The following is a 14,488-nucleotide window of genomic DNA, read 5'->3' on the forward strand; positions in this document are numbered from 1 at the left end:
CTGTTCTCCACCCATTACACTCCTCTAAAAGCTCTTCACTCAAAAAGCCAAACACTTCTAATGCCACAATGAATTCACTTCCCTGCCCCTGGCTGCACACGTGCACACACGTCCTGGATCACAAGTATCCCCAAACCCACCCCTCACTCCCATCTACCCTTCCCTCTCTCTCTCTCTCTCTCTCTCTCTCTCTCCCAGCCCTGTATCCGGCTCCTCTTCCCTCGCTTTCCCGCTGGTTTCATTTCCATCTCATTCTTTTCATTCTCCTCTTCTTCATCTGTTGGCTAACTTCCACACTCTCCTCGTCCACCAGGACCCCACTCTGCTCCATCTCCAGATCCACCCACAACAGAACCACACCGCGTGCCGGCCGGCGCAGGAAGCTCCGGCTGGACTGCTCCCAGCGCACGCCTGCTCCCTGGAGCATATCCCCTGCTTCAGCACCTCGAAGGTTCTACAAGGAAGGGCGAGCACGGCCAGACGCATGGAGAACAGTGCAGGATGAGGACAGGAGGTGTAGAGGGTGTAGAGGGGGAGAGAGGAGGTGTAGAGGGGTGAAGAGTGTGTAGGGGGAGAGGAAGTGTAGGGGAAGAGAGGAGGTGTAGAGTAGGTGTAGAGCAGGGAGAGAGGAGGTGTTGAGTGGGGAGAGAAAAGGTGTAGAGGGGGTGTAGAGGGGGTGTAGAGGAGGTGTAGAGGGGGAGAGAGGAGGTGTTGAGTGGGGAGAGAGGAGGTGTAGAGGGGGTGTAGAGGAGGTGTAGAGGGGGGAGAGAGGAGGTGTTGAGTGGGGAGAGAGGAGGTGTAGAGGGGGCATAGAGGAGGTGTAGAGGGGGAGAGAGGAGGTGTTGAGTGGGGAGAGAGGAGGTGTAGAGGGGGCATAGAGGAGGTGTAGAGGGGGGAGAGAGGAGGTGTTGAGTGGGGAGAGAGGAGGTGTAGAGGGGGCGTAGAGGAGGTGTAGAGGGGGGAGAGAGGAGGTGTTGAGTGGGGAGAGAGGAGGTGTAGTGGGGGTGTAGAGGAGGTGTAGAGGGGGTGTAGAGGAGGTGTTGAGTGGGGAGAGAGGAGGTGTAGAGGGGGAGAGAGGAGGTGTAGAGGGGGAGAGAGGAGGTGTTGAGTGGGGAGAGAGGAGGTGTAGAGGGGGCGTAGAGGAGGTGTAGAGGGGGGAGAGAGGAGGTGTTGAGTGGGGAGAGAGGAGGTGTAGTGGGGGTGTAGAGGAGGTGTAGAGGGGGTGTAGAGGAGGTGTTGAGTGGGGAGAGAGGAGGTGTAGAGGGGGAGAGAGGAGGTGTAGAGGGGGTGTAAAGTAGGTGTACAGGGGAAAGAGGTGCACAAGCATGCTGGTGGAATGTTTATTTTCCCAAAATGGATAAAAGTAAATCTTGTTTATTATTTAGTATAGCTAGCAGTTTATGCCAAAGTGCCCGTTTAAAGGAGAGCTGTTGATTAAAGAAGTGCATGAGGAACCGAACACAGTAACCCACGCTGAGTAATGATGTGCTTGTTGAAACCTGAAGCTCGTGTGACTCAAACGCAGTTAAAACTTTATGATGACAAAGGAAAAAAGGCTTGCATCACCATCTAGTGGCAACAAACTGTATTACAGCTCTGAACACTGGAGAATCAATTATCTAAGTAGTACAACAAATGAGCCGAGTTCAAAGACAGCGAAGATATTAAACCATAGTTAATCATTATGAGGCAGAAAGTTCACATTTCGTTACATTTATGAATATATATGAACGATGATTACAGGGTTCTAACAGTATGTTTTGCTTAATTAAAATAGTAAATTAAATTAAAAAACGTTTGGCTACTTTGTTGTAAACTCAAAAGCATTGACACATCATCCACACCCCACCCACCCACCCCTACACACACACACACACACACACACACACACACACACACACACACACACACACACACACACACACACACACACACATGAACGCCAACATAAGATATGAATGCTGTAACCTTTCACCTACACTGTGTTGGCCCCTGATCATATGGTCATGTGGTCAGGCAACCTATCACACACACACAGTACATCACACACAGTACATTTAGCCTGCCACAATCATTTAGTGCATAGTACACAGTACAGTGACACCAACCAGTGGTCACACATCACAGGCACACACACACACAAACACATTCCTAATCCATTTATTAATGTTGTTTTTCTTTACCTTACACACCTGTTAATATTATATCATCAATAAAACTCACATTTTATAAACGTACCTTTATGTTCCAAAATGTTCATTTGTACTACAGCATGCGTTTATATTCTGAAGCTTGATACCAACACTTTGGCAATGCAAATGTCTTCTTAATGTCTTATTGACTTGCTAAAGTTACATTAAAACTGTTATCTGTTGTTTTTATTATTTTTTACTATGGTGATGGTGGCAGTGCTATTATTATTATTATTATTATTATTATTATTATTATTATTATTATATTATTATTATTGCTGTTGTTGTTGTTGTTGTTGTTGTGTGAAGTTAAAATGCAAACCTTTTCAGTGCTTTGGCAACATTGTATTTTGTACAGTCATTCCAATAAAGCCATCTTGACTTGAGAGAGAGAGAGAGAGAGAGAGAGAGAGAGAGAGAGAGAGAGACAGACAGACAGACTGATAGGTGTGGCTTACCTCCACGTATTCTCCTTGACTGTCTGTTGTGCCCATTTGACTGTGGAGAGACAAAGATTTTTTACTGACTCATATGCTTTTACTGACTCATATGCTTTTATTCAACTACATAAGCTTACAAAACCATGTTCAGTAAGAATGTCATTGTTTCGTGTAACAGTCGGATCGTTGTGTTAATAACGTACTTGATTTGACGCTTGATTTGAAAACTTACAGTAAGCTAAGATCGCATACCCAGATGAATATCTGAATATGCATCATTCAGTAAAAGTGTGCTTACTAAAACGTTCCGTGTTGTTACGTCTAAAAGTGTCTTTTTTTCTGAGAAACTCCTTGATATTTCTGGCCCCCCCTACTGGACATAAAGGGGAACATTAGTAAAAATCATATCTACCGAGAGGTGGGGGTACAGAGAGAGGGGAAACATTCAGAGGTTTAAAACCCAGAAAGGTCAGCTGCTCGGATGTCATTCAATGTCCAACACTGATCTTAAATTCAAACTAGCTATTCTAAAACTTTTGAATTTTGCTTTAAATATAGTCTGTTTTCATACAATGTGGGGTGAAGAACTCAACCCCATATTTAAAGTGGGAGATAAATCTGACCCAAACAACTACTGGGGCATCTGTGTCAACTTCAGGGGCATCTGTGTCAACTACAGGGCAATGTGTATCAACAAGAACTATGAAAGGCCTTCTGTGCCATTATGAATATGAATGTTCTAAGCAAATTAAATTGTGTGATTCTATGAAATCACTGAACATTAGACAAAACATACACAAGGCTGCTGCATCAGTCCTGCATGATTTACCTTCACCTTTGTACACCAGTCTACACTATTTACCACCACCAGTGTATACCAGTCTACACTATTTACCAATACCAGTGTACATCACTCTACACTATTTACCACCACCAGTGTATACCAGTCTACACTATTTACCAATACCAGTGTACATCACTCTACACTATTTACCATCACCAGTGTACATCAGTCTACACTATTTACCATCACCAGTGTACATCAGTCTACACTATTTACCATCACCAGTGTACACCAGTCTACACCCATCTACACTACCATCACCAGTGTACATCAGTCTACACTATTTACCATCACCAGTGTACATCAGTCTACACTATTTACCATCACCAGTGTACACCAGTCTACGCTATTTACCATCACCAGTGTACATCAGTCTACACCAACCTACACTACCATCACATATACAATAAACAACACAAATATTGACCTAACAAACACATACACATATTTAGGCATAACACCCGCCTTGGCTTTGGCTTGGCTATAATGGAACCAAGGGTACAAGTAAGGTTAGGCTTAGGAGAACTTTCTTTAAGAAATCTTCCAATTTGAGAGGCCAACTGGAATTTGGCACAAACTCTTTAAAACAGTGATTGAGCCACTTGCACTTTACAGCAGTGAGGTTTGGGGACCTCTGACATAAAAAAATTCACAGTCTGGGACAAACCCCCAGCTGAGACTCTACATGTGGAATTCTGTAGAGGTGTCCTCAGGGTACAGAGGACAACACCAAACAACTCCTGCAGGGCTGAATCAGGACAGTGTCCTCTAACACTAAATGTCCAAACAAGAGCACAAAAGATTTGGAAATGTGTCAAAGTTAGTGACCCACTCTGGTCTAAAGTGCTGGCCTGCCAGGAGCTGAATGCCGAAAGGAATCCCCTAAAACAGCTGGTAGTGAGGCCCAGTGAGCTGAACCCCACTGGTATCAGAAACAGTCTCAATATTTAAGGTTAGGCTGAAAACCTATCTGTACAGTCAGGCATTTTATTAACTGCTTCCCATCATAGGTCAAGGTGCAGATCTGGGGGTCCATGGGCATTGAGAGTTATAGTAAACTGGGATGTTATGATGCTGTCACTTCACCTCTCTTATGTTACTCAAGTTTGTTGACTGAGAGCAGTGGAGTGCTGATGTTCCAGGGTGCCCTTGTGCCTGAGGATCCTTTTGACTCTTTCCTTTTAGCTGTGCTGTGTTAGCTAAAGCTCCATCCATTGCACATTATAGTTCCCTAGTTTACACAGCCTCGTATCTGGACATGCCTAATAATCTAGTCTCTCTTTCTGCTGAGGTTCACCTACTCCTGATGTCATGAGGTTACTGAGCCTCAACCCGTCTCAGCTGCCACGGCTCCTCCCACCACCTCCTGATGCCCCCTGCTGTGGCTCCTCCCACCACCACCCTGATGCCCCCTGCTGTGGCTCCTCCCACCACCACCCTGATGCCTCCTTTGCAGCCTACCACACCTCCACCACAGCTGAGTAACTGGTTCCTCTCAAAGTTTCATCCTCATGTTCATGGGAGGTTTTCCTTGCCACTGTCACCTCTTGGCTTGCTCACTGGGGGCTTGGAATCGGACATTTTTAAAGCTGCTTTGGGACAACAACTGTTGTAAAAAGCTCCATAGAAACACATTTGACTTGACTTGACTTGACATCACAAAGACAAAAGAGCCTCAAGACAACTGCACTCTCACAAACAATCAGTCACTGCTAAATTATAACCGAGGACAAGCGGAAACACATCACATACTGAAAAGAATCCACAAAATCACAAGCCAATCTTCAACGCTTTTGACTACATCGAGATTACATCCACACTACATCGAAACTACACGTTCACATGTTCCATGGAATGTGGTGAAGAATGTAACAAATGTTTAGCTCTACTAAGCTTTGTAAGACACATCTGGCCAGTGTGAGAAAGGTCTGTGAGAAATATGGTAACGTGACAAATGGCTTCTCTCTGACAGCATTGTTCTGTTTGAACAACTGATGAGGAAAAGGTTCTATTCAACTCCCCAGTTTCTGAAGTGCACAGTGAACAGCGCATTATCGGCTCTGCTCCTGATCTTGAGAAGAACAGGTCTTCCCAGGACAGGTGTCAAGCCTAAAGCACGCTGTCTGCATACCTTTCAGGGAAACATAAGCAGTCTTTTAGATCACTGTGAAACAATAGAACACAACACCCAGGGCTCGGGTCCAGGTATTCTCAGGCATTTGTCTTAAAACTGTAGTTGTTAATGAAACAGCTTAAAGCCTGGTAAACCGCATGGATCTGCCTGTAATTGGACAATAAGAGTGTCCTGTTATCTTTGGCCCTGTATTTTAGTTCTTCACATTTGAAAAAGCAAGCACTTCTCAGGCTTTTACTGCTGTATTTCCATTATGGATTACACTTGATTGAGCTTGAGGGATTTCAGGAACTGGTCCTGATCAGAGTTTCCTCAATAAGGCAATAGGCAGAACTTGCTAATTGTTTTAAGGAACCAAACCTGCTCACTTCAAGTCTGCTCTGAGGAATCAACTGTTCTCTGGGTGAATAAGACCCACTTATAGAAAGGGAATCAGAAAACAGTAATGATTCTTACCCTGAGTGAAATAAAAGAAATGATTCTTTCCTTGAATCAGAGAACAGAAATGATTCTTACCTTCCTGTGTGCTCCACCGCTTCAGGTCCAAGCTCCATTTTTTCTTCTAGTTCCTTTGCTTTTCTTGAGGTTTTGGTTTTCACAGGCAAAGCAATGAAATGATCATCCATATCGAGGTCCCCAGAAAACTTCCTGTGCACATCCATGCTCTTGTTCAATGCTGGTGGTGGGTTTGGATCTCTTGAACCTACACTGCCTCCATTTTTGTGAGTCCACCTCTGTGAGTCCACGGTGTCGAGCCCTGGGACCCAATGCCCCTCCCATGGTTCCACGAGTTGCTTTGCAGAGGTCACGGCCCCCGTGGTTCTGGCTTCCTCGGGACCGGGAAGTGCGCGAGCGTGTGGCTCTGTGGCTCCGGCTCCCTTTGGATCAGGAAGTGCACGAGTGCGTAGATCTGTGGCTCCGGCTCCCTCCGCACTTGACTCGTGCAGGTCCTTCTCCAAGAGCACGCCCAGCATTGGGGACTCACACCTGTAGTCCACCGAGGGCTTCATACTCTGGCTGCGACCCAACAGGCTGTTCTTACCCTTAGACTTAGTCTTAACGCTCTTCTGCTCCTGGGGCTTAGCTTTAGGACCCCTCTCCTTCTTCTTCTCGGGACGAGGCATGGTGCCCATGTGGGTGTACATGGCACTGGAGCGGACATAGCTCGGGCACCGGTGCCGCATGTTCATGTCATCTTTGGATGTGTCGCTGTCTGCAGGTAGCCCAGCATCCTCCTTCCGTCCGTCATCTTTTACTGGATCTGACTTGCGGCGAAACGAGAGGTTGCTGAGGCTCCCAAACCACTTCAAACCTGGACAAGGCACAGTATCAACTCAACATCATGATACAGTGAGCTCAGAAATGTCTAGAGGGTAATAAGGACAGGGATCACTGCTCTACATATCTCAATCTTTGCCGAGCTGTACCATGTTACACAGCTGGAACTATATTGGAAACATTTCTCCCTAAGGAAGTACTGCTATTATGTAAACTTTAGACAAAAGCTGTAGTTGCTATGGTTGCTGTAGTTTCTGTAGTTTCTGTAGTTGCATTTGGGCATTTGCCCTCAGTCACATATGCTGTTGCATCTGCCCACAGTAAAAATCAAGACTATAGGCACAGCATTGAAAATGTTCTCTAGGGCTATGCCACGGTGTGCACCCCTCACCTACATGATAGGGCAACATTTCAGCTTTAGACATGTAAATGCAGAAGCCTTTTTACTGCTCTGTGGGGGACGTCTATGGCCGCCAGCTGTTTGAATTTAAACCGCTACACCATACTGCAGCCTCATGGAATACAGCATTAATTGGAACGTATGCTGTCTGAGTGAAGGTCTGTTAATAGAGTGTGTGGGCCTGTGTAATAGTGGCCCAGTGTTGTGTTTACCCAGGGCTCCCACAGTGCTCATGAAGGCAGAGTGAGACTGCTAGAGTCTATACATACAGAAGATTTCACAAAACTATTACCTCTCTATTGCAGCCTAGGGGCAATATTGGAGAACTAATTTTCCACTCTGAGTAGCAATTCAGGGAATACTGCCAGAGATCATAACCATTTCCAACCTAGCAGAAAAAACCTTGAGCAGAGACTTGTCTCTCATCTGTCACTATTCAGACCCTCACTAAACCTGAGCAGGCACAAACTTATATATGGTTTTGTCTAAGTAGCATGAAGCCTATTTTCTTGGAAATTCAGCACCAAATAATGAACATAAGTTATATATAGTTATGGTTTTCTCAAGACAAGCCAAGGTTGCAATTGTTTAAAATTAAAATAGTAAGATAAACATTTTAAAAAATGGAAAGGAAAAAATGATGCTATCAGTTAGACAACAATCCTCCACAGATCTTCTGTATTATGGGTATAAGATCCAGAGGTTCTATGCTTCCTGTGCCTAAAATTAACCCTAACCCTAACTCTAATCCTAACCCTAACCCTAGCCCTAATCCTAAACCTAACCCTAACCCTTAACCTAACCCTAAACCTAATCCTAACCCATAACCTAACCCTAACTCTAATCCTAACCCTAACCCATAACCTAACCCTTAACCTAACCCTAAACCTAACTCTAATCCTAACCCTAACCCTAATCCTAACCCTAACTCTAACTCTAACCCTAACCCTAGCCCTAATCCTAAACCTAACCCTAACCTTTAATTTAACCCTAAACCTAATCCTAATCCATAACCTAACCCTAACCCTAATACTAACCCTAACCCTTAACCTAACCCTAACCCTAACCATAACCCAAACCCAAACCCTAAACCTAACCCTAACCCTAACCCTAACTGTAACCCTAATCCTAACCCTAACTCTAACCCTAACCCTAACCCTAGCCTTAATCCTAATCCTAACCCAACCCACTAAATTTTCATTATGTAAAAAAAAGAAGAAAAGAAAAACAGGAACCCCATTATCACATAACCGTGTTGGTGTGACTTATTAACAAACAGATCATACATTTTTCTCATTTTTCAAATGTTTTCCTTTTCTAGTTGTGTCCTGTTCGTTTCCAGTGTAGCTGGCCTCATCACATATCACACAGGACACTGTGTGTCTGTGGGTCATGATTGTGTGTGTGTTTCATTATTGTGTGTGTGTGTGTGTGTGTGTCATGCCTTGATTGTGTGTGTGTGTGTCGTGCCTTGATGATGTGTGACATTCCTTGATCATGTGTGTGTGTGCCTGGAGTTGTTGGACAGTCTTATGGGTGTGTTCTGAAAGATGTAATACTGTACAAAATGTATGTGTCTCTGTGTTTGTATGTGCCTTTGTGTATGTGTGTGTGTGTGTGTGTGTGTGATGTTGATCACAGCTCCAATACTTTTGGCCTGTGGATACTGTAAACTGCAACAGACTGGCTCTTTTGGTAAAGGGAACTGTTGCAAGTTCTGTACGTGTGTGTGTGTGTGTGTGTGTGTGTGTGTGTGTGTGTGTGTGTGTGTGTGTGTGTGTGTGTGTGTATCTTAATTCAGCAGCAAGTATGTGTACAAAGTTGCTGTCTCATAATTTCCTAAGCATGACCCAGTAAAAACTAATTCCACCATTTTGTCACTTTGTCAAACTGAAACTCCAGTGGCTGGACCACATGTCTGTGGTCAGTACATTGCAAGATTGGGGACACATATCATCTATGTGAGCCCTACATTCGAAGCATTACATAGTCTGGTAGCTAGTCATTTTTTTAGCGTATTTCTTTTATGTCATTTATTGTCATACGTGAATTGTCTAAAACTCTATAATTCCAGTACTGAGTTGTTGTTTTTTTCTGGACAGACTAGTGTGTGACTTTTACTACCTCCCTAATTAGACTGGACTCACACCCAAATCCACACAGATTTACAAACCCTTTACAAACCCAGCAAAGCATCAAAAGAACAGCAGCATATAACACTAGCATAAAACAGCAGCATATAACACTAGCATAGAACAGCAGCATATAACACTAGCATAGAACAGCAGCATATAACACTAGCATAGAACAGCAGTGTAGAACAGTAGCGTAGAACAGCAGCATATAACACTAGCATAGAACAGCAGTGTAGAACAGTAGCGTAGAACAGCAGCATATAACACTAGCATAGAACAGCAGTGTAGAACAGGAGCGTAGAACAGCAGCGTAGAACAGGAGCATAGAACAGCAGCGTAGAACAGCAGCGTAGAACAGGAGCGTAGAACAGTAGCGTAGAACAGCAGCATATAACACTAGCATAGAACAGCAGTGTAGAACAGGAGCATAGAACAGCAGTGTAGAACAGGAGCGTAGAACAGCAGCGTAGAACAGGAGCATAGAACAGCATCGTAGAACAGGAGCATAGAACAGCAGCGTAGAACAGCAGCGTAGAACAGCAGCGTAGAACAGGAGCGTAGAACAGCAGCGTAGAACAGGAGCCTAGAAATGTAGCATAGACTGTTGAAGTTGGTTCCTCCAACTATCCCCTATCAATAACATCTGTCCATGAGGGTTTTTAGTCTTCCTGTAACACACTCTCTCTCACACACACACACACACACACACACATACACGCACACTCAAATATACTCACTCAGCTTGCACTTGATCATGTCGCTCAGCTGCTATTTGCAAGATGCCTTCTCTTCTTTCCGGAGTGCGCAGGATAACCCCAGCCCTCTGTATGTGCACGAGCATGTGAGACCTGCGATGTGTGACATTCAACAGTGCTGCGCTTCCTGTGTTAGGCTGGTCCTGTTGTTGCCAGAATGCTCTGTCCTGATGATGTCAGGGGCAGGATGTTGTGCCACATTATGCCAAACACTCATGGATCTCACGGAGTTGAACGTTATGCCAATGAAGAATGTCTGTGGATCTTTGAAACTTTGAAACTTTATGGACACTGGTTCATCACAAATATCTCAGAGTGCTGACTTGGCAGGAGGTGTTCCCTGATGATACAATTATACAAATTACGATATAGGAGAAATAAAGTCAATGTAGATGAACACATTCATAATGATAGCGTTAAGAAGCACAGGAGGTGTGTGCTTTTCTGTTTTGCTGGTGTTGCAGTCTTCCTTTATATTAATTTGCCTGGGGGAAGAAAAGCTCAAGAAAGCAGCAAACCTCAAACCAAGTGTTGCACCTCACTTCTTCTTTTCTGATCATCTGAGGGGTGTAACTTCCTGCCAGAGGTCACGCTATTTAAGTGTGTTGCAGAGGTGTGTGCATATGTGAGAAACACATTTCATGTTAAAGCCATTGTAAAGTTTCTTCTATAAAGCTTTACATAACTAAAAATGTTAGATGATTTTAACTTTCCAGAAGTGCATCTAAGGGAGGTCTTTGTTAGTTTCATGTTGGTAGCAATGAGTTGTCTCTAATACATTTTTTTCTTAAGCCTAATATATAATGGACAATATTGGAAAATCTAATTCCAGTTCTTCCTCTTAATTTAGAGGAACATGCATCTGTGTGAGGTAGTTGATTGCTTTATTTGGAACTGAACAATGTTTTGTTGTTGTTGTTATTGTTGTTGTTTTGCATGTGCTGGTGTATTACATTAGCCACTAAATAACAGTTAATGCTGTTGCCTCTTCTTTCCAAGTTCAGTTTTGAAATTTTCCAGTGTGTCTCAATGCCTTAAAGAACAGATACAAAAACTATTGTTGCATCCAGTCTTAAACTAGCTGTGTTTAATCTGGAAACAATTTAGTGGAAGACAAGCTATCTTCATTGCTGCCAGGAATGAATCTCGATTTTACTGTAAGGAGAGGATGGCTGGCTGAATCACAATACTTGCAATGCTCCATATGAGCATTAGAGGGCGCCAGAGTCTAATCGCTCAGTTAGCCAGGCAACGGGTGGATATACCTGATGTCTGAATCAAGGAATAAAAGCTGTGCTCTAAATGAGGAGGATTTCAGGGCTACACAGTAGACATCACTCTACGCAATCTGTAGATTGAAGCCATGAAGAACACACGGACTGGGAGATTTATGAGCCGAGGACAGGAGGCTCTCTGGCTGATGGTGTCAGAGGTGGTGATACTAACACATGCTGAAAGACATACAGAGTCTTTAATTGTGGACAGTGATGGGGTCACTGTATATGTGACCTTATAAATCATGCTTCTTAACACAAGTGCTGCTCAGGTCAGGCACAGTGGGGCGGCTAGCACAGCTTGGAGAGTCAGGGTTGATCTTATTACGGTGTGACCGCACTATCATGGAGTTGATCTTAGTGTGGTGTGACTCAAGTCTCATCCCTAGGACCACAGAGCTGAATTTAGTACGGTGTGATCACACTATCACAGAGCTGAATTTAGTACAGTGTGATCACACTATCACAGAGCTGAATTTAATATAGTGTGATCACACTGTCATGGAGCTGAATTTAGTACGATGTGACTGCATTATCACAAAACTGATTTTAGTGTAATGTGACTCAAACCTCACCCCTAGGCGCACACTGTCACAGAGCTGACTTTAGTGGGGTGACCACACTATCACATAGTTGATTTTAGTACAGTATGACTATACTATCACAGAGCTGACTTGTGTGGTGTGGTGTGACTCAAGCATCACCCCTAAGACTATCATAGTTTCTCCTTCTCCAATAGCATCTTAAGTCTGTATCCGTTTGCTGTTAGGCCTTTGAGATTTGTGAACTGAGTAGGCAACTCTAGCCAGAGAAATTAAATCCAGATGATTATTGTTGCATCTTAATTTGATTAATTCATTTGCTTTATAATTATTTTTTTAACTTATGAACTTTTTAAACTTCTGAATCTATCACCACACCAAAGTATTTCCTTGAACTGACTACAACTATGTCTCACATACCTAAATTCAGCAGGGAACAGGGTAAAGTTGGCAGTCCAATGAAACACCAAAACTTTTTAAATCCTGGGATTAAGAACCAGTAGGACTGAATAAATATTTAAGGTGCTTTAGTTATTTACAACAGATTTATTCATTTTCCCAAGGTATGAAGGCTATGTTTGTAGATGGCTCATACTGTAGACTTTTCAAAATTGGGTCAATTTTCCACTAAAAAAACACATTCTAATGTGCCTTCCTGTTATTGAAAGCTGAAACAGGAGCACCTTGCCCTTAACCCTAGCTGGCTGGAGCTTACATGTAGCTCCTACCTCCTTCTGCTGGCTGTTCTTGTTTCACTATGGAAAACACCGACGTCAGTTAATCACTAAAACACCGATGTCAGTTATTCATTAAAGCATGCATGTCAGTTAGTCATTAAAACACTGATGTCAGTTACTCATTAGTTATGGCTCCAAACCATGCTATGACTGCAAACATTGCTACGATCTTATCCTCATCCACTTCTGTTAAGGTTCTTTCTCATCAGGTTTTATCATAATTATTATACATTTTTAAAGCAGTTAAACAGAATTGGGAACATTTATTCTGTTTCCCTGGGTGTTGTGTTTATTCTCACCCAATATACGTCAGAGATCATAACCATTTCCAACCTAGCAGAAAAAACCTTGAGCAGAGACTTGTCTCTCATCTTGTCTCTCATTCTCATCGGGAATCTGCTCTCATTTTAAAGAGTTTGATCTGAGGTCATGTACTCTCTTGGGGTTGCATTGGCTGATGTTTTCTACTGAGCTTCAGCTGACATTGATATGTAGTCATGTACATTTGCTTGTTCCTCCCTGTATGTGTGAGACGTGAACTGAGATGCTGTAAGTTTAACCATCCAAAAATATCTGCAGTGAACTGTGCAGTGAGAACTACTGCAGTGAGAATGAAAATGAGTAGTCCCGTCTAATCTTATCTTATAATCGTTCACTCAGAGAGGGGTCTTGTACTTAAACTGTCACACACACACACACACACACCCCATCCCTCTTTATGGGAATCTTGTCCTGACACATAACACATGCAGCATTTCTTTTGAACCCTACGCCTAAATCACTCATTACTCTCTGTGACTGCATACCGCGTTCTCTATGTCTGCCACTACCTCCGCCAGTAAGTGTTGTTTGATCACCTAGCTAGTATGACACTGTCCTGCCAAGGCAGTAGCACTGGTCCCTATATGAAGAGCTATGTGCACATCCTGACACCTGTCTCAGTTACGGCTCTGACAGTTGTGAGTCTGCTAATGGCAGACTGCTTTCATCCTGATCCACCTTTATCCCTCTGACTGCTAAAACTATTGGACTGATCCTGCCATCGGGTACCTAAACGTGCTACACTATACAGTAGGGGTGTGGTCAAAATGTAGCGGCTTGCCCAGAATACGGAGTTGGGGCATAAGTAGAAGTGCTTGTGTCTTTCTGTATGTGTGTGTGTGTGTGTGTGTGTGTGTGTGTGTGAAGAGTGACAGAGACTGAAGAGTCATGCTGTCTTCTGAACCTGCACCTGCCCTGTTTCTGTTCGTGAGTGAAGTTTTCAAGGTCACATCAGCTAAGCTGGAGTGTGCTCTTCATGGAGTCTCTTTCTTGCTCTCTCAGTTCACTTCAATTCAAGCTTTGATGAAAAATTAACACGTTAAACAAACGGTAGAATAGACGGCAACAACGGCTACCAATAATAGTAACATTCTAATTTAATATTTAATTAAAACATTTAATAGACTCCTCCTTGAACATTGGCTATGTACATAAATCATTCAGATTAGCAGTAATCAGAGTGCAGCATTTGACACCATCAATCACAACATTTTACTAGATAGACTCAAAAATGTTGGAATTAGGAGAATAGCCCTTTCCTGGTTTAAATCTTATCTAGCCGATCTTCTCGGCTAGCAGTTTGTCAACATAAGAGACTTTTCGGCATACACCAAGGTGAGCTATGGTGTCCCTCAAGGATCTGTTGTCACCTACACGTTACCTCTAGGTGACATTATATGAAAACACTGTGCTAACTTCCACTGCTATGCTGATGA

The 14,488-nt window shown here is 43.4% G+C and overlaps 1 protein-coding gene across 1 annotated transcript in view; it reads right to left on the reverse strand.

The window, feature by feature from the left end:
• sh2d3ca (SH2 domain containing 3Ca) overlaps nucleotides 1–10,275 on the reverse strand; it is a 59,025-nt gene extending 48,750 nt beyond the window's left edge. Inside the window, exons 1-3 of the mRNA XM_035535842.2 lie at nucleotides 10,161–10,275; nucleotides 6,127–6,922; nucleotides 2,651–2,690 (exon numbers count right to left, since the gene is read on the reverse strand). Coding sequence (XP_035391735.2) covers nucleotides 2,651–2,690; nucleotides 6,127–6,922; nucleotides 10,161–10,179 — 855 coding nt within the window. The 5' untranslated portion in view covers nucleotides 10,180–10,275. The remainder of the gene's footprint in view (nucleotides 1–2,650; nucleotides 2,691–6,126; nucleotides 6,923–10,160) is intronic.
• Between the last annotated feature and the right edge of the window lie 4,213 nt (nucleotides 10,276–14,488).

Source organism: Electrophorus electricus, chromosome 19, assembly GCF_041902795.1.
Source record: "Electrophorus electricus isolate QZ-2024a chromosome 19, ASM4190279v1, whole genome shotgun sequence".
Lineage (NCBI taxonomy): Eukaryota > Metazoa > Chordata > Actinopteri > Gymnotiformes > Gymnotidae > Electrophorus > Electrophorus electricus.